We start from the raw sequence: 24,361 nt of genomic DNA, 5'->3' as shown, positions 1-24,361 counted from the left end.
AAGCAAAGCGCCCGTGTGCTGAGCGATGTCAGTGCACGTTAAACCCCAGGTGGCCGAAATTTCCAGAGTCCTCCACTACGGCGTCTCTCATAGCCTGAGTCGCTTTGGGGGGTTCAAACCTATAGACCAAGCCAAACATACATGGATGCATACGCACGTACACTATCAGCTATCTCATGTCCTCACCCGAAAGCATGGCGTAACGAGCTGGTTAAGGAAAGTGTTGTCGCATGGGGCATGCGCCACAAGAGCTGAGAGGAAAAGAAATAAGACCGGAGGATGAAAGTGAGAAGTTAGGGCGCTTGCTTTTACAACAGTGTCAGTGTCTAGGAAACACATAATTGAACATTGAAAAAATCTGCCATATAAACCTTCACGAACGTTTTGTGCGTAATCTCATGGACAGAGTGGAACGATAAGTGGGAGGCTTAGCGCGGAACAGACAAGGACAAGAGAGGCACACAGGACGAGCGCTAAGCTTCCCACTTATCATGTATTACCAACTAGCCCAGAACTCTACTTTGCTCAAGAGTGGAATGCAATGTTTTATTTCAATAATATTGAAAGAAACGGAATCCTTGCGTTTCTGTCTGGTGAAGAGACATTAATTCCTTTAACCAAAGAGTAATTTTTAACTTCACTTCTAAGAATTATTTCATGACTAGGCAGCACTATTCAGTTCATTTTGATTCATTCTTATTTCTCAGGCAGTCTGGAAGCTTTACGCGGCCGAATCCGATTTATGCATTCATGCTGTTCTTAGCGTGGAAGTTTATCCTTGCTGAGAGATACAGCTGCTTTCTCCTGCTGCCTGTGATCAGTGAGACCTATCCTGTCTTTCACTACCAGCGCAGAGGGCTTTGCTGTTAATTTATACATATATTCACCTACAAAATTTTGCTGGAGCTGAAATCAAACCGAAATACAAGATGTAATGGGAAAGTATAAAACTGAATGTTGCAGCATTCAGGCGTTGGATAACACATAAAGTAAATGGGACTTCAAGGGCAGCTTTGAGGCGCTTGCGAGCATTTGTATTTTTAAGTTTGTATCTAGCGTTTAGGAAAGGTATAATTATTTTCTATGTGTCACTGTCTCCAGAATGCAACAATTTTCACGTAATCTTCTTGGATGAATTTTTTTATGCTGTCAAACTAATAGTGGCCGAGGAGATATGTGCCAAAGCTAGTTACTTGGCCGGGCATTCGCTAATCACTACGCATTGCCCCTGCGCATCGTCTACTTAAACAAGATATGTCTTAGTTTCGCATGTATCATCTTGGAAACTGAATACCTGCTGTAATGCGATATTTGTCGTCGTGGTTTTTCTTCTGCACTTTGAAATAGCTTATGTTTATTTCGTGGTTTTAAGTATGAAAAGTTTCCTAAAAGCCTGTAGAATCTGTCGCTGTCTGTCAAAGTGCTATCAAAGTAGTGTCACCTGTATACATCTGCCTTACAGCGCACAAAAGGGCCGTTTTTGTCTGTACGCGTGAGACCTGAAGATAAAGCCTGCCTTGAGACAGCCTTCGCTTACGCATGCGCTTCCAAACTGATCTGCTGCTTCATCGCGGTGCCGGTTCACAGTCGCGATTGCCAAAAGATCGCCAGTAGAGGCGCATTAGTTCGCAAAACCAAAGTCGACGTAGCATGTGTTGTGAACCAGACGGAAACACCGAACACAGACACATGTAACGGCTGCAGGTCTCCGCCTTCGCAGCCAACAGCGACCTTCTGAGAAAAGGCGAAGCCGACAGGGAGCCTCGAACACGAAAAGGGCTTTCCCGGTCGTGGGGAGCAACGGGAGCGCTTTCCACGAAGGCTACTCACCAATACCGCTCTGTAAACAGCCGCGCTCATAAATTGTAAGGCCGCGGCGCCGGCGCAGTGCTGTCGGAGCTGAAGAGGTGAACGCCGACAGTAACAGGGAAAGGAGGAAGACGGCTGCCAAGCGTTTTAAGTCGGCTACACAAGCCAAGAGCTCTTTGTACCCCGTCCTTTTCGGACGTACCATGTAATCGAGGGTAATATAGTCCTGTTTTTTTTTTTTGTTTTTTTTTCCTCAAAAAGCGTAGTTGTCTCTTCACTTTTGTCTAATGTCGAAGCCAAGTTCAAACGTTATCTCACAGCGTGTCTTCGAACATCCTTGCATGCCGGAATTCTGCAACGCGCAGATTTTTCGAAACCGAACATCGAACTAGACAGGGAGCTGGCTCTGGTCTAAAAAACTAAAACTGCATTTTTCTCTGGCCCGCAGAATGCCCTCTACACGATCTTGACGTTCTCCCGCCAGGCTTAGAGGAATGAAAAAGGTCCAGGAGTTATCATGCTTTTGCAGGCTCGCTAGCTAAGTGGAGATGAGAAGGGGCAAGGAACTTCGCTTTAACCACGCTCGCCCTACCGGCCGCGGTCCAAAGAGTTTAACGATGCAGAAGAAGCTCTGCGTACGTTGTAGTCTCTATGTTCCACTCCTCGCCTCACTTCTTACTACCCCATGCTCATTAAGGCTCTCTCCTCCTGAATCATGATACCATTGTTTGCACTGAGCAGAGCGTCGCGTGCTGTACGTTTCACTATGGGTCCCGCGCTCTTGAGAGCTAACTGGCAGGGCACACCCTTTACTTGAGTGTCTGTGCTCGTTTAGCCTGACGCTGTTCTCGTGTTCGCGCAGGACGCGGCATTGCGCTTTTCACCCCGTCCCAGTTCTGCAGCCATTTATAGTACTCACTGCCATATTGTGGCATTCTGCACGTCCTTGAAGTCACTCTATGCCGCACGCACCATTTTCCGAACTCGTACACCTAATTGTTTTAGTTTAGCACGCACACAGGTATGTTCAGTGAACAATGCGCATCACTAAATGGTTCGAACGATAGCGGCAGGGTCGCTTCCTGCTCGGAGGTCGTTCTGTCCACTCACATGAATATCTTTCTTTTATCCGGCGATACAGTGTTGGGCGTCTTAGGCTTACGCTGGCGCCGTGCGTGGTTTTGCCCATGATCGGCTTATGCTACCTCATTCACTTGTTTACTGCCTCTTTGTCAGTCCTAGTCTCCTTTTACGAAGAAACGGTTCTACTCGTCTATGAGGGAAACACCTACGAATCGTGTTTCCTTTTTCGTAACCTGCAAGAAATTGCGCGCGCACGCACGCACGCACACACGCATACATACAAGCACATACACGCACACAAGCACACACACACGCACGCACACATGCGCACGCACGCACACGTGCGCACGTGTGCATGCGTAAGCACAGAACGAGAAACACGCACGGCCGTACGTAAATTGTGTCTGGCTTTGTTTTCAAACGGGTGCATGCGTTCTTTGCCATTGTTGTATTCTTACCTAGCGAAAACATTCCTTAGCCCAATTTAAAACGTTGCCGCACCATATTTTTTTGTGTGTGCGCTCCGCGCCGGTTTTATGAATGCGATCATTTCTACCTACTGTTTGGTGTATAGGAATAATTGCTGCGTAAACTCTTGTCGTGAATTACCTCTCTGAATAACATCGCACTTTGCAGGTACTGGTGCAAGATACGAAGCTAGAAACTGCGCTAAGGCCGGCTGGCAGACACGGGCGTTTAATAGCTGCAATTACTCCCAATGTGGCTCTCGGCATTTTCGACAGTTATCTCAGCGTGCTCTGTGCACCTGAACGTGGAGAGAATGCTTGCGCGGCGATGTAGAAATGAGTTCTACTGCGTACACGGGAGGACGTGCGGTATGACACCAATGGTGTCGAAAGGTTCCGACGGAAGATTAAAGTGAACTTATGAGTGATGCGAGTCGATCATAGCAATACACAGTCGGTTTTCCTGAAACTTGAGCGATGACGGAGTAATGAATATTAGGGCTTGCTGGTTGCCATGGGAACACTGCACGATTGCTGTGGTGTGTTTGCTTTATGGTCCTGCAAGGAGAAAACATTGCATACACAGCAGGCAAAGAATGAGAAGAAGAAAAATCGTATTTTTACCGTTTGTTTCTTGGTAATTCATGTTTCGCCGCTCCTGGACTTGTTATACCTACGTAATCTTATGTACCTTTTTTACGCATCTTCTGCACTATCTATACCATTTGGCGTCAGAGGAAGCTATCTAATTGTTCATTGCCCGCCGGGGGGGGGGGGGGGTGCAGTGGTTTGGAAACTCGACTGCTGTATCGAAGGCAGCGAGATCGAATCTCGACCATGGCGGTCGCTTTTCGATGAACCCGAAAAGTAAGGCGCCCGTGTGCGTTGTGGTGTCCGTGCATGTTAAAGATCCCCAGGTTTCCAAAATTATCTGACGCCTTCCACTACGGCGGCTCTCAGTTGCTTTGGGACATTAAAGCACTTAAACCAAACTAATTGTTCTTTGAGTTCATGTCGCAGATTATATGTTTATGGACGTATTACCGTCGTCCGATTAATGTAAGCTGCCTCAGGAGCGCGTGACTGCACCATTTTCCCCGGTATGATTTTGTTCACGAAGCATTGTGTGTAAATACACAGCCTGTTTCTCATAAAGCATCGAGGGTAAGCATGCGAAGGCTTAGACTCGTGGAGAGTAGACGACCTGAATATGAAGAGAAAGCTGAGAACATAAACTCTGACAGTTGGCGTCAGATTAGGTTTCTGGTAGAAACAACCGACAACTTAGGATATTTCATTGGTTCGTTTGGTGCGATAGGGTTACAGTCCATATTCGGAGAACATTTCGGCGTGTCATAAAACTCTGTGACTGGTATAGAGAGATCGCATGACATTGTGTCATCAATCTCTTAAGCTACCAGTGACCAACTAAACAATCTGGGGCCGTATTTCAAGTATTGAAAGGGTTGCTATGTCTCTGACCTCGAGTTATCTGATTGTTGAAAACACCGTATCCATATGATTGTTTGACTTCCACCACTTCCTGTTCCATCGTTTTCGCCAATCCTATGACTCGAGGTCACGTGAGATAGCGACACTTCCGATAACGACGCCAACTCGGAATCCGGGCCCTGGCCACTATGCCAAGCTACGTGATTGCTGAAAGTCGTTGAGGTGTTCAATGGTACGACGCGACGTGACATTGCCATCCTGTCGAAGAGTTAAGAAATTTTATCATCGAATTGCATTTGCTGAGGCAAATGACACGTCTTAGCACTGATTTGTCGGCGCGTGTGACCTCACTGGACCATGTGACTTGGTTATGTTGGTCCATGCTCTGGCATTTCGAAAGGGTCGTCATGTCTGAACATTTACTGGTAGACAGGGTCACGAGACAGTATGACGTCATCAGCCTGTCGACCAACTGGGGCGCGTGAGATCAGAGACCATGTGGCATTGCTGAGTTGGCAGGCGACATCGGCGAGCCCTGGTTAGTCGCCTAGGTGTGTGTGAAGTCATGAGGCCACGTGACGAGGCCAAGTGTCTACAAGCACTACCAGTTGGGAACGGGTCATGCGGCATAGCCGAATTCGTGGCGGTAGATTGGGGAGGCGGTGGTACCGAAATTTTCGAGGTGGGTCAAATGTATTTTGGGAGAGGGCCAAACGGGTTTTGAATGTGCGTGGTCAGGATTTTCAAATTGCGGACATCAATGTTTGGGGTGGTTCCCTCGAACTGGCCAATGGAGTGGTCAAGTCCATCGTCTCTCTCTGTAAGTGCGCTTTAAGTGGGGTGATGGGATCGCGGAGTGTGAGGTTCCATTGCGCACGGATGGAAGTGGATGACGATATATGCAATGCACAGGGCGAGAGAGCGACAGATTTAAACACGTGGGGTGATCTGCTTCTATAGGTTCCGTGCTTGCTTCACGCCAGAAATTCCTGGGTTCCGATCCGTTCCGCTCTTAGGGATTTTTTTTTCTTTTACTACATTTTGGGTCATGCGTTTCGTGTACATAAAGCGTGTAAGGAATGTGTGTACAGAATGTGTCCGCAGAGGCGTTGTTGCTTATGCCGAGTATATGAGCCTCAAGTGTTACATCATTGCATAGCTTACGTAGAGTATAATTGTACTAGACTGATTGTGGGCCTGTGTATGATATTGTTAATTAGTTAATTAGTTAATTGTACTTAAATTGTACTTTACGATTCATAGTGAAGTCATATATCGTATATAAGGCAACAACTGTTCGCCCTCCGTGCCGATTGAAGTTTAGTCCCAATTTGGCTTCGTCCGAGCTTTGGTAAAAGAAGCTAATATAGATGTATTTCACTACTCGTATTCAGTGGATCTGCCTCTTGTTTTGCATATATACTGTGCCGAGGCTGATCTTGAGGCGGGTAACGCATGCGCAGGAGGAGCGGGCATCGTGCTGTGCGAGGAGGCCGCCGGCCCCGTCTACAAGGGCGGCCGTGCGGAGGCGCTGACGCAGCAGGCGCACACGGCGTTGCCCACGGTCACCGTGCGCGGGTTCCTCAACTTCCGCACCACCGTTGACGGCACCGTGATCGTGTTCACGCCGGCCTCCGAAGGGAAGCCCTCTGCCACCAGCGCCGCCGCCAAGACCAGCACGAGCAGCATCCGGCCGTCGACCACCAAGGTACCGCCGCCGCCGCAGCCGCAGGTAATTAATACAGCAAACCCGCCCACCTCTGACGCGCGCAAAAGAGCGGCTAATACGCGTAAACGGCAGGAGTGAAATAGCTTAGCTCGACTACTGTAGGCGATATCATCGGGAAAAAAAGGTGACCACGAACATGCAGGCTCTATACTTCAATACTACAACTGCCTCATCTTGTGGTAATCTCTAGGAGACGTTGCACGCTATAATGCAGTCGAAATCTCTGCTTTGATTGACAGTTCGGGGATCACATATATCTGACTCGTCTTGTTCGTATCTAAAAATTATTTGCGCCCATCTCGAAGGGACGAACAATGTTATTGTTCATTACGACTATCGGTACAGAAAGCTGTGCAGGTATGTCAAACAGATTCTCTTGGAAGGTCATAAGAACTAAAGATTGCCATAGAGTGGTTCCTTGCTGTAGTACTAGCATAAGCACCTTTGGCACACAATAATTATTAACGGCCAATTATCTCCGATAGGAAGCTGTGTGACCATCGTAGCGAAGAAAGCAGAAGTGGACATTTACGCCTAAAATAAGCAAGAATATCTGAATGGTCTCGTCAAAGACGGGCGTATTCGCCACGCTATTCCCAAAAAAAAATAATATTTGCGTTTGTAGCTAGGCTGTGGCTAAAGGTACGTCGGACGGACCCGATCAATGGTCGTAAAGGTACGTCCGACGGACCCGGTACCTTTTGCTTCGGGATTCGTCGGACAGATCCGGGAAATATTTTTCAGAGGTACAGCGGACGGACCCGATCAGGTGTTCACGTCTGACGGACACGATGCGTTTTTCTTCGGGGTACGTCGGGAAAGCCGGACGGATCCGAGATCCCCGGATGAGTGGTTGTAACAACAACTTGGTAGCGATAGCCATATGTAGCCAAATCGAAGTTGGGACGAGGTGTGCGAGGAGCAAGAAGTATGTAGTCGAGCACGATTTGAAGGTTATCACGCTAGCGTCGACCGGTCTAGCACTCCAGGCACTTGGCGGCCGGGTTTGGAACAGGAGAAGTCATGATTTCGCCCTCTTCTCTCCCTCGTTCGCTGTTCCAAACAACATTCACCCCTGTGAAAAACTCACCGCCCTTTCTTTCTATTTTAAGCTTTTCATTTATTGCGATAAAGTGTCCAATTTCAGATAATACCAAAGAATGCGTCGTGCGCACTACGATCACTACCTGTTCGCAGAACCAAAAAAAAAAAAAAAGAAACTGATAGCCCAACAGGGAGTGACGGCTGCTGAAGGAATAGCAAAAATAGTGAGGGAAGCTGGCCTGATACCTCCCCACGTCGAGAGCTTCGGCAGAAAATTCTGGGCCATGGCGCTGTTCATGTTCCCAGTCGACGCTCGCGCGATAACCTTCAAATCGCGTTCGACTGTACTGCATGCGTGAAATGCGAAACTGCAAAGAATAATGGGTGATAGACTACGTGATCGCATGACGATAGATTTACGTGAGTAGGATCGCGACCGGCTGGCAAGCACGGCCAGAGAGCAAGCGCATGTAATCGCGGTGTTGACGGCCAGCTCGCGGTCCGCACGCCCGCTCATTTGGTCCTCGTTATCATGTACGACGGTCCTCATGTCCTTATGTAGTTTTGATTCTTCAAAGTTTCCATACTTACATCTGGGATGAGATGCGTCACGTAACGCATCGCTGCTGCTCGTATTGAGGTTTGGCGCTGTAAGTTCTGAAAAAGCGCTGAAAAAGCTGGGTACCGCCGGCGTGTCTCTAGCCCAAGCATCGCGTCATTCGTGTTTGTTGCACAACTGGAGGTATGGTTGTGCTTACCGTGAGATGCTGTGACGTCCAGATTACGCCCTCCGAAAGTGCTGTGTGAGAATGCGAGAGTGCTGTGATGAGTGCCCCGATGTCCGGACGGACATCAGTGTGTCAGTTTATGATCGGCGATGTTCAACGTGCATGTTAGTGTTTATTAGGTGCAGTGGTGTCCAAGAACGTCGCGTAAAGAGAGCGTCGTGAGAATTTGCTCACACGCGTTGTGTAACAGTCAGACGAAAATAAGTCATCGACAATTTGTTATCAGACTGCACTACAGAGCCCAAACCTCGGAAAATGGAAATGCACATGATACAGTTTTCGCATGTTGTAGTGGACAGAAAATAAGTGTCCAGTCCACACCGCCCAGTTGCGCACTACAACAGGTGAAATGGTTCAGGCTTCTGTAAAATAGCTGCCTGGCACAGCACCTTCCTAAATGTTCAGGCTTTCTACTATTGTTGAAGGCCACGTTATCATTAATAAAGGAACGATTATGCTTTATGTGATAATCACTAGTGCTGTTTCAATATATTATGTTCATTTTTGTTTTTCGTTTTTCCTTAGTTTCTTTGTTTTTCATGCTAGACAAACACAAATGGTACACTTTTAAACTTGTCTGTCCAAATCTGAGCATGAATATCTACAATGCATGTGACAGCTTTAATGCTGGAAAGATTGACATGTATAGCATACGTACACGCTGCGACATCTCAGCGGCGCGTTCGGCTACTTGCCCCAAGGTCGTGATGTTTAGCGAGTGATGGCAGTCGCACTTTGGTGCAGGTGATATGCAAATGCATTCGTTTCCTGCAAGATGTCAACGCAAAGTACAAAGTCCAGGCAGTCAAATTAGTCTGGAGTTCTTCACTGCAGTATTCTTCATAGCTACATGTGTCACTTTAGGATTTGAAACCCTACATGCCACAGTTAGGATGTGCTGTTTTGTTATATTTTGTAGCCTCTCATCTATGCTGTGCAACATGTAGCTAATTTTAGTTCTCAATCAGTTATTGAAGATGAAACCGAAGCAGTTCTTGGCTGGTTTCCTGCTTGGATTAATTTGCTAATTGAAGTTCTTTGAAGCTTGTATCAATGCTGGACCGTTCAAATAGCAGGCAGTTGAATTACAGGAATGATGTCGATCATGCATTTCAGTTCTGACAGATGGAAAGCAACGGTCCCCTCCATGCATGCACAGGTGTCCTTAGACAAATACATACTCGGGTGTGTGATTGTGATACCTATCAAGGGTCAACAGAAGGCCACGTGGAGCCAGTGTGATATTCTTCATGAAGGCTAAAATAAAATTGTATTATAGCTCCTGTACCATGTAGAAAAAAATTGGTCATTTTGTGTGATTAACTGACCATGAATAGCATCTTATTCAGAGTACGATGTGATATACAATATCCGGTTTAGCATCTCAAAACAACTATGGCAGTGAGGAACACATTATTTGAGGGCTCCGGTATAATTTCGACCACCTGGGGTTCTTTTACATGCACTGACACCGCACGGTGCATGACAGTCAATTGTTTTGCCTCTATTGAAATGCCCTTGCAGTGGCTGGAATCAAATCTGCATCCATGGGTTCAGCAGCCAAGCACTCTTAACTACTGAGCCTGCACAACAGGGTCAAATAAAAAATGCATGCCATTACATTTCCTTTTAGCCTGTGGTTTCATTAACAGAACTAATGTATACAAGGAAAAGTAAATAGCGAGAAAAGACTAGTTTTATTGCACATTATATTCACATTTCAGCAAGCATTCTCTAGGAAGAAATTTCTTATAATATTTTGATGGAAACCATGAACATCTTACAAAAACAAAACAATGCACTTACTACACTGCAATTGTTAATGGGCAAGGTTGCATCTATGCTACTACACTGCACTTATCACAAAACCACAAGCCCTATCTGCTTTGGCCAATCACTTGATGAAACTAACAGAGACAGATATCGCACTCCACATACCGGACATCTCGCGACATGTCTCTGCATACGTTGCATTTCAATTGCATGCCTTTCCACTTAGCTTCAACTGTTGCCAGCATTACTAGTCACCCATCTTTTCAGAAATTTCTGGTTACGCTGTTGGGATCAACATCCTTGTTAACGATGGTCACTGGCATTCTCGATGCTATCTTTTTCACATCTTCCTCATCTGGAAGAACGAAGAAAATGACAAGCCTTGAGCAGACAAAAAATTAGGGAGACTCCTAATCTCCACCTGTAAGGGTATGTTGTGCCAGCGTTAATGGCTCATGTCTGCTGATCCCATTGTGGATTCCTGTTAATTTACATGCTCTTTGCTACAAACTTCATTATTAATTCCTAATTCATGTCTCTGTTATCTCAGACATACTCATTAGCATACGGTCGTAGGCTGCCCTGTTATGTGATAGACAGCCTGGCATAGACATATGTAAGCCTAGCGTTAACCAAACTGTAAACACTTGCCTCCATGGCCTAGGAGTAACCTTTCTTACTCGGAGCTGAAACGTCCCGGAACATATTTCAAATATAACTTTGTAAGCTTGAGTTAACAGCTCCCGCCATGTCGTGTGGCCTCGTGACATTTGGCTTGTGCACAGGGTCCATCTAGTAATCATACTGGTTAGTATGCAAGAAAAATACATTTTCACATAAACTGGTGGCACATTGTCAAGTGGTGTACTGCACATTCTGAAATGTATACCTGTATGCATGCAAGGGTAGCATCATCTCATAACATGATCAAGAGTTCTGTCAGTGCCTGCAGTTACATGGCACTTCAACGCCCATTAAAGGACCACCTCAGACAATGGTTGTTGTTACCACAAGACCTCTTCTAAATGCGTGATGACACCATTCCACTGAGCGGTTGACAGTATATGCATACCTTAAATAGCACATGATTGTGGATCTCATTTATTTCTATGACTTCCAAGGAGTTCCTGTCATCAGAAACCCTACGCTTTATGAAATTGGGACAGCTGTCTTGAAAGGTGATGAAAAGATATAACCAGTTTATCTTGTCGCAATGCAAATTACAGAGGGTGAATATGCTGCATGGAGATACCAAGAAGATTGTACAAAGAAAAGTGAGAGTGAAGTGGCAGGATTCTTGAAACATTGATATAAACAACAAACTACACTTTGTCAAACCAGTCATCGAGGAATGGAAATCATGCAGTCATCAAAAACACAACATGGAGGACATTTTAGGTCATTTTCACTAACGACACATCCACGCCTGACACACAGCTTCATACTTATGAAAGAGGACAAATCAATATGCAAGGAGTGTGGAGATGAACTAATAATAAACCATATCTTACTTACACGTGCGCTAGACTCGAGAAAAAAGGAGGAAAACATTTTGCACAATTTTGCAACAGATCCCTTTCCACCCCAGCATGATCCTAGGAGACACGTGCAAATTCCCTGCATTTTTTGTTTCCTAAAATGTTCCTAAACAAGCTACATCCTAAAGAACATTTTAGTCATTACACACAAAATAAACACATTAAACCTTGTTCTTGGTGCATGGCAGCATTAGTCGCTTATGCACCATAAAAATCAACACAACGCTGTAAGGTATACCTTGGTTAGCTAAGTTACATGCGATAAGGTCTTGGTCTGGTGTGGTCTTTACTCATGTAACAGCACTGTCATGAGTGTCGACTCTGTCCCAGCGATCGGAAAGTAACCTATTCCAATAAATTTAAAAACGGAAGGCGATTCTACAGATCTCTAAAGAGGCGCGAGTGTTTGGTTTCGACTGGAGTGCTCAACTGTTTTATCAACGTCCGCCTGCTTTGAGAGCCTGGAGTGAAACTGTTAAAGAGAATACATTTTTGAACATTTAACGCATTTTTGAAGGCGTTACTTTCAATTACGGGGTCCACAAAAAGCAGCTCAATGTCAAACGCCGGGTGGGTAGGCTGTTTAACAAGACAGCGGTGGAGTGTGGAAAATCGCTCCGGCGGTCCATCGCCTGGCGCCGCTGACTTGAAAGGCGAACTGTTCAAACTTATAGCTACTGACCACACCTGAAACACTGAATTGTGCATGGTAAAGGCAGAATTCTCTAACACTGAGCACTGGTAGCTATCGATTTCGCGCCCAATATTATGAAAATCAGTCCTCTCTTCGATCATTGATACGTCCACGGTTGAACATTTATGCGCCTCGGGATAGATCAGCAGTGAGAACATAGATGCGTGGTTGTAGCAACAATTTTAAAACAGAAGCTTGGGCACGTTATCGGAACGTGCAGTAAGATTTATGAACACGAGAAAATGATGCGTTGTGAAATTTTGGATGACACATGTTTCTCTTGCATATCTTACGTTTTCAAGGGTATTGTTTATTTGTTCTTCTTTCTTTTATTGTTTGAACGTGTTCATATATATGGATGCAGGCATGCAGTAAACTTGTCAGTTGAAAGTCAGTGCTCGTCTTATTGTCTTTCTTCGTCCTTGTCGCTTTTTTCGCGCTGTTCTATACAAAGTTGTAGCAACGATCACTTGCATGGTACACTCTGTAAAATTCCAAGAGTCAGCTTCTGCAACGAAATGTGCAGCGCATATTTTTTACCGTGTACCCAAGTCCGGCGACGCATGCATATCTCCCGCTCATTTCAAAGCTGCGCGGCCGTTCAGTCGGGTCACGCTAACCTCGAGCATGCGGGGGTTTAAACTACATGTACGTAAACTTCAACGACGAGAAAAATATTCAGGCTGAGCCCTTGTCTAGTCTTCCCCTAAATACCAAAGAACATTGCTGTTCGTAGGGAATTTGGATCATTCGCGCTTCCGGCTTTTTGGTTGTGCATTTATGTATTGCGGTGCAGCAGGTCTTCGCCTCGGGGAGTCAACGTGCAGCTCGCCGCAGTGGCAGCGTAGGCCTCTAGTAGATTTGATATATATTTTGCCACGGCTCTGAGGTAGAATTTAAACGAACAATTTAGCTAGGAACATCCTGTTTCCTCTGTCTGCATGTCAGAAACGAGCATAATGCCATTTCACATACAGCGTATATACATTCTTTGGACAGCCGACTGTTCTGCACGGCGAGGTGTGTCTGTTGTGCCGGCGCTCGATCTTCGGAGGTCGATGCAGGACGTAAGACAGCGTAAATGCTAGGAATAGCTCGCTTGCATTACAGGCATGCGGATCGAGGTGATAGTTTAGTGCGAAGCGAAAGCTGCTGGTGAATCTGCGTATCTCAATGCCCGCTGGTGGAGCTGGTGCAGTACGTCACATCGTCTGCAGCTATGTGCGCGACAAGCGATGTTTGCAGTACACAATCCTGAGGGAAGAACATGATCCATGTTAGAATGGATGAACTCTTCGTAGCACCTCATCGAGAGTCGCGGCTGTATCAAGCGGAATGCGGACATACGCGTTCGACGTGCATATAGCCATGAGTTTGTATATCGACGTCCACCGTATCTTTACGAGATTCGAATGGGTACGTGGGACGTACCTTTAGACACTTCGTTGTAACTACTGAAGTAATATTAAGTACTGCAAAGGTGAATCTACTCTGCGAATCATGAAACCAGATTCTGTTTATAATTGTAAATAAAGCACACACTATGCTAGATTTTAACCATATCATAGCTCTAAACAAACCATGTGTGCATAAACAATCATGTAGGGAAAGATGCCTAAGAGCAGAGGCAAGCTTATAGGGCCTACATTAAAAAAGGAATATCGATGAATAAGCAAGAATTGAAGCCGGCCTTGACGGACTGGATCAGTTCTTTACTTGGTGCCTAGAGAAGCAGACACTAACAGCCGACGTGATTGGCCTGGGCGCTCGCGTCCATGCTTGTGTGAGATAACAGGAGAAGGTGATGTTTTAGTGTAAGAAGCGATTGGAAACCAATCTAACGCTCAGAAAATAAATTAAAAATTTGATGAAGGCGAGCTGGGTGGGGTGCGGGGGGTCCTTTTGCATGTCATCTTGTGAACATGGACACTTTCATTTTTATTTTAATTTATATTCACCTCAAGACACAAAAGGACTCCTTCCACCAAGTCGAATGAAATACCTCGATGGCCCGGTCGTAGCGTTGTCGGGTTTCCCATTCAAGGGTCAGATATTCCATTTCCCTCTAATTACCAAAATTTTATTTTCGTCGCAGTTATTATACATCCTTAAACCCTACTGCGGTGGATCAGGGGCTAGTGTGCTTGACTTATGAAACCGAGGACTCTGCTTTTATCGCGACCTCGGCGAACACCTTTTAATGGAGGAAAATAGCAAGACATGCTTGGCTGGTTTGTTGGTTTGGTTTGTGGGATTTAACGTCCCGAAGCAACTCAGGCTATGAGAGACGCCGTAGTGGAGGACTCCGGAAATTTCGACCACCTGGGGTTCTTTAACGTGTACTGACATCGCACAGCACACCGGCGCCTTGCTTTTCGCCTCCACCGAAAAGCGGACGCCGAGGCCGGGATTCGATCCCACATCCTTGGGAACAGTATTCGAGCGCTGTAACCACTGCGCCACCCCGGCGGGGCGGCAAGACATGCGTGTACTTTGCGATGTCTGTGCAAGCTAAAGAAACCCGGGTGGTCGAAATTTCTAGCGCCATCCACTAGTGTCGCTTATACCCTGAGTAGCTTTGGGGCGTTCAACCATAAATTCTTCCAGCATTCTTACATGTCATAAGGACTTTTGTGCTTCGCTGGAATCTTACGTTCTCAGTTTATCTGATTCTTTTATAACTTTAGTTCCCGCGACACGTCCCGACCCTCCTGACCTCTTGACCAACCTGTATTCTCTTTACCCTTCAACAATGAGGGGTTGTTGACGGCATACCGCTAAACGGTATACCCTTGACGCTGTAACGTTAAAAAGGGAAGCAGATCACTTAGATCATTTTGAAAGCCTTGAAGCCACGCACCAACGGTGTTGCGGGAATGTATCGTGTCGAAACAATGTAACGCGCTGAAATCACTTTTATACTATCGATAAGCTTCCGGATGCCTATTGAACGGCCGAAGCGCGCTGGGTCGTTCGAGATTTTTCAATTATCCGTCTCTGTAGAAAGGAAAACCGTTTAAAATTTTGCGTTTCTATTTGTTTATACTCAAATGTGCACGCAGTAAAACTAACAACTTTTTTTAAACTATATTTTCTGCGAAGAATCACCCTTTGGAGACAGTGCGGCAAAATACTCGCCTGCTGATACACCATGTGTGCAGTGGAATATTTACCAGAAGTTTCATGAGAAAAACGCATTTATAAATGGTACACTTTCATTTACCAGCTTCTACGCCAGTGTCACCAATTTCTGGAGATCTAACAACTCCGAAAACCGCGCTTATTGTTTTGATTAATTGATACGACGTGCTTTACATCAGTCAAGAAGGGTGCAAATTATATTGAAGCTATAGCTTCACTACACGCGGTAAAGCCAAGGTCACCGTGTGCTTCCTAAGGCCTTCAAACTGTTTGGAGGTTAAGTTGGTACCTAAGTCACAGCCACTTCGAGTAGCTATGTACCCACCAATGGTCAATGTCAAGGTCAAAAGTAAACTGACGAGGGAAGCAGCTTAACGCATGAGCAGCTGCGTGGCGAGACACTTGATCGCTGACGTCAATCTCGAGTATGTTTAGAAGCGCACCGAGCGCCTCGGCCGGAAGCTATCGATTCACTTTTCACGCTTCACAACCATAGCCTATTTGCATCAGTGTAATACCGCTGCGGCTCCTCTGCACATTTGGCCGTTCATGTCAACAGGAAAGAAATCTTTTTCCCCCATGCCAATCGCGAAACTTATCCCAGAGAGAGTGGATGCGACCTTACCACTAAACTGTCACTGTCACGGCACGGGTGCCCTTCAGATGATCTGCTCAAGCCTACTCAAAATACACTGCTTAGGCACTTAACGTTGCAAGCCGCGTAGAGCGCACTGCCTAGCTAGTAGGCTGGATTTCCGCCGGCTAATATCCTGAAAAGTAATGGCCGGATTCCAAATCCGTGAGTGGAATAGTCGAAAAGTCCATTAACGATGCTTCCGCAATCCTTCGTTCCTCTGTCGCAGACGAGGAACGTGCTGGGCTTCGAAATCGTCGGAGGCGGCGCCAACGAGGTGCTGCCGCCGCCACCGACGCCATCTAGCACGCGGTCCAGCTCCAGCTCCAGCAGCAGGCGGCGGCCATCTTCCACTAGCACCAGCAGCACCCGCACTAGCAGCACCCGCACTAGCAGCACTCGCACCAGCAGCCGGCCCCAGTACCCGACCGGCCTGGTCACTGTGCTCGGAGGCACACACGTGCACCGGTGAGTCACTCTCATTCTCGCTACGCAGTGCAACTATCTGAACGCGTAGCGGTGCGTAATAACAGTGGCAGATTTATTGTTTCAATAAAGGTGCACTCATCGGCACTAGAGCAGGGGATGAGTCACAGTATTATGCGGAACACTCGAAGTCACGCCACCTCTACCCTCTTTTTTTTTTTTTTTTCTGCAGAAGCTTGTCAGACGCCCATTATGTGGCCTGTCTGTTCGGAATCCGCATTCCACGGAGGGTGGGAGGCGTCGAGCTGAAGACAGGGAATGCTTGGCATGGCCTGGAGGAGGTTGCTGCTTACGTTTCTTGCAGTGTTTCGGGGGAAGATAAGCAGCGTAAAGCGTACATAATTAAAACTCAAATAAAAGAAAAAAAATCCAGTTCCTTCTAGAAAAAAAAAAAGAACAAAACAAAGGAAACGGGAAGGGCAGGTAAAAAAGAGCCCTTATTCGCGCATAGCAGCGATCTCCGAAGTCAGATAAAATGTGTTATCTCTGTTCCAGTCGAAATACTTCCTCCTCCTTGGAGCAGTTTGTATTTGTAGCATGAACGATTTGATTCCGTTACAGATGACCCTTGTGATATCCGCCGTGATATTCGCCGCGATTTTCATTTTCAGAGGGCTACGTGCAAGTATAATGTTGACGGGGCACCGGATCTTTGCTACAAGACACCGAGGATAAGTTGGTCGAGTGACTGTGACAGCAGGTGCCGTAAAATCGCGAATAAAAAATTATACAAAGCTCATCCATACATCGCCATGACTATGGCCAGAAGCTGCTGAGGGAGTGTTTAAAACGTGCCTTTTTTTTTTTTTTTAAGAAACCATGACCACCTTTACACGCAATGAGGTATGATTTTTTCTTTTTTAGGGGGGGGGGGGGGAGGACTCCATTTCGGAGGGACCCCGTTCGTCGGTGTTTGTGTGTCCCAAGTTTGTCTGCTGCATACATCTCGTACTTAGCACCATTCAAAAATAGTTCATCAGGGCAATAAATTCTTTTACGACCGCTGTAGCGGGGCTGCATCCCCGAACATAACATCACTATAAGTGAAATCGAAATGTGAAATGCCAAAGCGCAAAACTAAATCCCATGTACAACTAAGGTAAGCTGAACAGGAAAATTTTCGATACAGACCGAACCTTGAGATAAATAGCTGCCGCTCCTAAACAAGCCCGGCTGGATATGCAGGAGGAAAGACGTGCTGAGAGCGGCTCCCGTGGTTGTGAGATGTTCCCGCTCGCGCGTTCACGTGCACGCAGCGGCGGCGTGAATGCAATTTCTTCCGTCACTAGCAATGATCAGGCCGGTCGCATACGGAAGAGAAGGAGGCTTCCTTGCTTGTTCTTGAGAAGCACCGCTTGCACAGCGCATTCTAAACTTCTCCTTTGCTACATACGCAGCCGACACAGCACCGCGATCTATATACGCAGCCCGAAATGGAAAGCTTGCTGATGCACACACGGCTAGGCAGAAACAAGAGAAGGCGAGGGAGAAGCGTGATTTACGTTTTCCTCATCGGGGGAACAATAGTCACACTTCCTGCTTGCGAAGAGTTCTTAATAATTTACTGCCGGCGGAACACGACTGCTCACCCAGGTTAGCATCCTGAACAGCGTCGAGGTTTAATGTGCGGCACCGGGTATAAAGAACGCCACGCATCGCCTTCCTGTGTTGCGAGCGGAACTTCCGCGCCCAGCCGCAATTGGCGCGTCGTATAGTTCATGGACACAGTGCGCTTCTTCTTTCGTTAGACGCTTTCTGGATCCACTTTCGGAAGTAGGGGAGGAGAAAGGAGCAGAAGAGGGGACCGTAAGATTGGATGTGACGCAAAACTTGTACTCAGCGAACACTTATTGGCATAAAAATACATTGTTTACAATGCGACGCTGCGGGCAGCTGCTGTGTCCAGGCTTTCGCTGGTGAGGACATTTTAGCCCGACAACAAAGCGCCTAAGAAAATTGCAAGGGTTCAACGCTGCTGAACCAAATATTGAGCGAAAGCATTAGCTGCGGGTGACCGAGCATTCTTCTTCTTCTCTTTTTCTTCTTCTTCAGCCCACATATAAAGCCCCGCTTTAACCAACCCATATGAACGTGCCTTAGTGGCCTATAGGGGTAACTTGAATTCCAGGGTCCTAGCAGGCTGATTCTGACATAATCGTCCCATGTGAAACGGGAGACCCAAGTTGGCAGCTCCTGCCTGCCCGTGTGTCACGTGGGGTTGACGTCACAGCGTCACGTGGGTAAGACGTAACTGCGGCCGGGTCACGCGAAGGCTTGAAAGTGCAAGTAGTATTGCTTTCGCAATAAAAGCGCTTTTGTTGAAGAAAGAAAATCCCGCAGTATGGCATTGCAGTCGTGTGGCCAATATATAAAAACAGGCTTAACTGGCGACAAATGTGTGTCTCATTTGAGCCAACCACACAAGCCTAGGCGAAGGAAGAGCAAAACTTGTTCAAGACTGCTTTCGCGCGATACTAAAATCTAGTCAAGATACTCAGCATTTTAATATGGACGCTTTTAAAACAAAACATCGGTCGTTTGCTTATGCCGTGTCTAAAAAAAATAAAATCTGTAGGAGCCTTAGTTGATACATTAGTGAGTGGTAGTCATTCTCTTATTATCAAGACAAAGATCTGCATCTAGTTTGCTGTGGAGATAAATCACACAGAACCTATATACTGTTGAACACATTTAGCGCCCGGAACAATAACTTGAAGCCTTTATTACGTTCGCCTGAACACACGCTGAGGCTTCACAGATGGCACAATTTCATCCTGCATTCAAGGATACTTTGTTATGAAAAGCTCCAGCCTATCATAAACGAAACTAAATTTTAATGTCTGTGTTACATAATACTTCAAAATAAGTAAGGAGCAATATCCATTCTAATTCTGTCTCAGCAGAAGAAAACATTGAATAACTAACATGACTTGTTATTTTGTTAACACTGTGATCCTGAACACTGAACTGCCAGACGATTACCAATAATTCCTTCCTATAGCTCCCATGCTTTCCTCCAGTCCTGTGACTGTGCACTAATTCGGCTGTGCCGTATCTCATTATGCTGTAACATTCTGAGCGGATATGTGAACAGACGCCTCTGACTTCTAACGCTGGTGACCTTTTCCCGACCTCTGTTTTCATAACGCGTACGCCTGTTTCCACCGTCTCCGGTGCAGTGGTGTGACCACGATTCACGAGACGAAAGTGATCGGCACCTACATCGACGGCAAGTACGCGCAGATCCTGCAGAGCACCTCGAGGCTCGTGTCGGCCTCCGCACCGTCTGCAGCAAGCGTGCCCACGCCCACGGCCGCGTTCAAGGCGCCGGAGGCGACGCCAGCCGCGCGGCTGCCCAAGCTGGAGCCGTCGCCTAGCCCACGACAGCAGCAAGTCATCCGCTCTCAGAGCGCGCAGGTGAGCAGCGATCGTCACCACCCCTCCGCGCGTGCGCTGCTAACGAAGAGCGCTCTTCGGTATAACACGCTCGACCCGCTGTTGTGGGTGGTTCGGCAAGAGGAATGCTAATCAGGCTGACCTCTTCACTTTTCCATAGGCCAAAAATAGGTTGTCTCTTTCCAAAGCAAATTTGAAACTGAACCAAGGCAAGAAGCATTTCTGTTTCTGGGCCCAATCAGCCGTTTGGAAAAGCACAGTAGACGTATGGCTGCGCTTGGGTGAATCTTATACTGAGCAAGGCTACTCCACCTTGAGGGATTTCCCTAAACATTACACCAACATTCTGAGCTGTTGATTAATTCACCGTCGCCCTACCATCTGAAATGATAGCGATTAAAGTTAGCTCAAGTGATATAGAGCGGCTGCCTCGGACCGGTGCTGGCTGTGGTTTCGAACCCAGTGAAGGAACAATTTTGTCAGCCGCGAAGTTTATGAGACTTGCACATGTCGCGAAAGAGGTACTAGTCCGTTCTCTCATCACATCCATGCTGCGTATCGCCTGTCAAATCCTGCCCGAATGAAGTTCGGTGTCGTTTGCTGGAGGGACCTGAAAACTTATCGGTCAAATCGGTTGGGCTGAGCAGTGCAGGTATGCCTCCCGTGTTTGTTTGTTTTTTTTTTTTTGCTTTTTTTTTGGCGTCTGCTGTTCTTACCTGAAAAATTATCGGTCAAATTGGTTGGGCTTAACAGTGCAGGTATGCCTGTCGTATTTTATTGTTTTCTTTTTTTGCAACTGCTGTTCTTACCATCTATTCTAATAGCATTCTATATAGCAAACAAACTATATGAAAAGTGCTTTTTTGGGCTTCTTGGTGCGTCATCTAATGCCAAGGATGAAAAATCGGTTCGCTAAATATTGAACGGATAGTAACCACACTTTCTTTGAAGAAGAAAGTGTATTGCATGAAAAAACGTCTATGCGGTTTCAAGATGCTGAGGGACACGCCTTAATTGATGCCCAAGGGTGCATTCGAAGACCAGTAGTTAACTAGTAAACATCAAACTGTCACTTTGCGATGATCTTCCAAGTCTCGCTTCTGTAGAACTGCCCCCACTGCGTCCAGAGGTCAAACGGATCACCTAATGTTAGTTAGCAGAGCGCAAAAGAGGATCAGATGCCGCGGCTGGCGTTCTAGCAAATCTTCTCCACTTTATAAGAGGCAATTTGGCAGACATAATTTGCGCAATTGAAGTAAGTGAAATGGAAAGGGTGGGAGCGTGGAAGATGCTGTTATCAGTAATTTGAGGATATACTGCCGATCTCAGTTCCGCCAATCTAACGCCTGAAGCCAGCACTGTATCAAGCTCGTACGTCATACACAGGAGGTTATTTGCATGATGCGAAAACTACGATTTTATTTTTTATTGCGATACTTCAAGCGCACTTGCAGGTATTATATTGTAGAGCAATGTGTGGGGAGTAGGAGGTGGAAAAGGAAACGACCTATAGTACAAAAACGTTGCACTTATAGGGACTACAACGGCTTTGGATATGAGTAGTCGCCAAAGACAACCGCCGAAGTCACCAAGCAGAGCACGAGAAGCTATGAAAACAAGCCGAATAAGCAACGAGTTGCTCGGTGGCATCATTAAAAAAAAAAAAAACTATTGCATTTATTCGCACGAACAGAGCCATTTGTGCGTAGTATTTATCGCACGCGCTTAGACACCCCCACCCTGCTCCCCCCCCCCCCCCCCTCGAAAGAATAATAAAAAATAATAATAAACTGGGCATTTAAGGGCGTCAGAATTTGCTGTTTGATTTGTTTGTTTGTTTGATTTGAACAGGGAAGACCACGCATGACATTTACTATGCCGGCGACAAATAGGTTGCCTGTCATTCCTTGCGAATTCCTGATTGAACGATTTCTTATTTCATCCTTTAATTCATCTCCAGCTAAAGACCGTCGCTTGGCCGATAACATTAAAATGCGCCAGCTGATTAGTCACAACGGGGAAGTATAAAGGGCTGCTTTTGTCGGTGTCTATATGCTACAAAAGTATACAGTGTAAGGGGTTCGCGTCTGAGACCGGTAGCATGTCTCATTTTGCACCCTCAGCAACGATATTATCGCGAAAGCGAAACGGCCCCTTAACCTCTAATCTTCCAAGATCTGGACCGTCAGATGGGTGAATAGAAGCAAACCCCTTTGGCTGCATACTTTTTACAAAGGCTGTACGCACTGACAGCTTATAGTACGCAGCCTGTTTGCGCTACCAATAATTAAGATCATGCTTCTCATGAAACCTCACTCGTCTTTAGAAGTTCTGACGCCTACGCAGTGTGAAAACAGATACCCGTCACTAATTCATTGAAACAAAGGCGTAATGTATAGAAACCAGCTTTTCTGCTTACTGCACTGAAGCTGCTGGAAAGGAGGGCGTCAGTGCAGCATTTTGGAGCTTGTGTGAACAAGGCAGTGGCTATTGATATTTCAAGAAGACTATGCACATTTCTTTCTTGGAGCCAAATTCTTGTCACATATTGCCTCACTCAAGAAGACCCTGGCAAAGATATGAAGAGCTGCAAGGTCTTCATTTGGAAGGTATTACTGATGTCGCCTTCAGAAAAGGTATGTACCCGCACACAATCTTGCATCACTTACTAAAAAGATAAAAAGGAGTATTCTTTCGCCAGTGTAGTAATAACGTAGTATTATATGCGATATTAAATGGGCAGATAGTTCCCATTTCAACAGAGCTATATTATTTAGTAGATGGTTCTGAAGACAAATGAATGAGACAGACATAGGCTGGGCTCAGCACCGAATAAGATATTCATCAATATTTGCTCATAACTTTTGTACAGTTCAAGCGGCAAAGTGCACTGTGCCTGAGTAGCAAGGTTAGTTAAATGGTGCCGGCCGCTGTGACGATATACGCTATGTGACGATACTACATCAACTAAACTTAATTCGGAAATACGTCAATGCGAATGATGTGTCACGTGTGATTTAACGACTCATACTATGAAGGGATGCTGTAGTAAAATGCTTCTAACAATTTCGACCACCTGGAGTTTTTACCGTGCACTGACGGGCACATTGAATTTCTCCTCCATCTAAATGCGGCTTCCATGACCGGGATCGAAGCAGGGTTCCCCGACTTCGTTGCCGAGCGCCCTAATCACTGATCCACCGCGGCGGGGCTAAATACGCCATGAGCACGAAATATCAGGACACGGCCCTCGTAGGCTTGGAACAACTGGATGCATAAAAGCTAGGCGTGTAGGGATCGCCAGAGTCTGCTGTTTTAATGCATGGCTGAACTCAGCTCAGCCACATACTTTGGTAATGCGCATAAGGTAATACAGGAACTGGTATCGTAGTGCCTGGGGTCAAGGAGTCGCTACTTTGTAAAAGCATTCTGAAGAACGCCTTCACATAATCCCAGCAGTCGCCCACACGGTTTATAGCGGGACAGGTAATACACGAACGCTTTCGTTTTGTATAAATAATGTACGCACCACATACTTGTACTACCTGTGTACAGTAGGGTAAAACTTCCGGTGTCACAAAAGCAGCTTATTTTGTTTTCGTGTGAGATTGTCGAGCCTTGCATGGAGTTGGGTCATACAGTGGAAGGTTATCGATAACTTTAGGGTACGCACAGGCAATAGCGAAAGCGTACGCTTCGCAAATAAAATTTAACGAACATTATTGGTCGCCACTGGGTATCCGGAATAATTACCGGGTATTCCGGGTACAAATACACCACATCATACCATAAGCAATACACCGTACAAACACCGAGTACAAATACACCAGATTTATTTTACCTTCGCACGCAGGCTGCTAGCGCACTCGTACTCTCGACACCAGGCGCCGTCTGTCAAGCGCGCGCGGCTCGGGAACTGCGGGTCGCTGGCCTCTCGCGTAGAATACGTGTATGGACAAGCGTTCTTGATCTATGCTCGTAGTTGTGTACTTTGCATCGCTACTAGGCGCACTGTTTTCCCGTTGACTCGATATCCGTGGGTAGTCTTATACATGCAGGTTGCGAACTGAAATCACCTTTTATGCGCACAAATGTGCTGTCGTTTCTTTTTTTTTTTGTTTTTTTTTTCTTCGGTTGCCCTCCACATGCGATAAATTCACGTAGGTTTCCGTTTTACTTTTTGGTTTTGTGCAAGGAGATGAAGACGTTTTTAATATTTCGCCATGGTGTGAGAGGCAACCGGATCAGCGATCTTCGCGAGGTTGCTTAGACAAAACGCGTTTTTGGTCACCAGTGGTTCGTCTTTGGCTTTCTTTTACCATTCTTT

General features: G+C 46.2%; 1 protein-coding gene across 2 annotated transcripts in view; it reads left to right on the top strand.

Moving 5' to 3' along the window:
- Nucleotides 1-24,361, top strand: part of LOC146192359 (uncharacterized) — a 212,719-nt gene that overhangs the window by 168,880 nt on the left and 19,478 nt on the right. For both annotated transcript variants that reach the window (XM_084602466.1, XM_084602467.1), the window contains exons 2-4: nt 6,275-6,543; nt 16,382-16,620; nt 19,818-20,055. In XM_084602466.1, the coding sequence (XP_084458592.1) occupies nt 6,275-6,543; nt 16,382-16,620; nt 19,818-20,055 (746 nt within the window). The remainder of the gene's footprint in view (nt 1-6,274; nt 6,544-16,381; nt 16,621-19,817; nt 20,056-24,361) is intronic.

The sequence above is a fragment of the Amblyomma maculatum genome, chromosome 4 (assembly GCF_055883805.1).
Source record: "Amblyomma maculatum isolate TAMU_Amacu chromosome 4, ASM5588380v1, whole genome shotgun sequence".
Classification (NCBI taxonomy): Eukaryota; Metazoa; Arthropoda; class Arachnida; order Ixodida; family Ixodidae; genus Amblyomma; species Amblyomma maculatum.
This window is presented reverse-complemented; position numbering and strand designations above follow the sequence as displayed.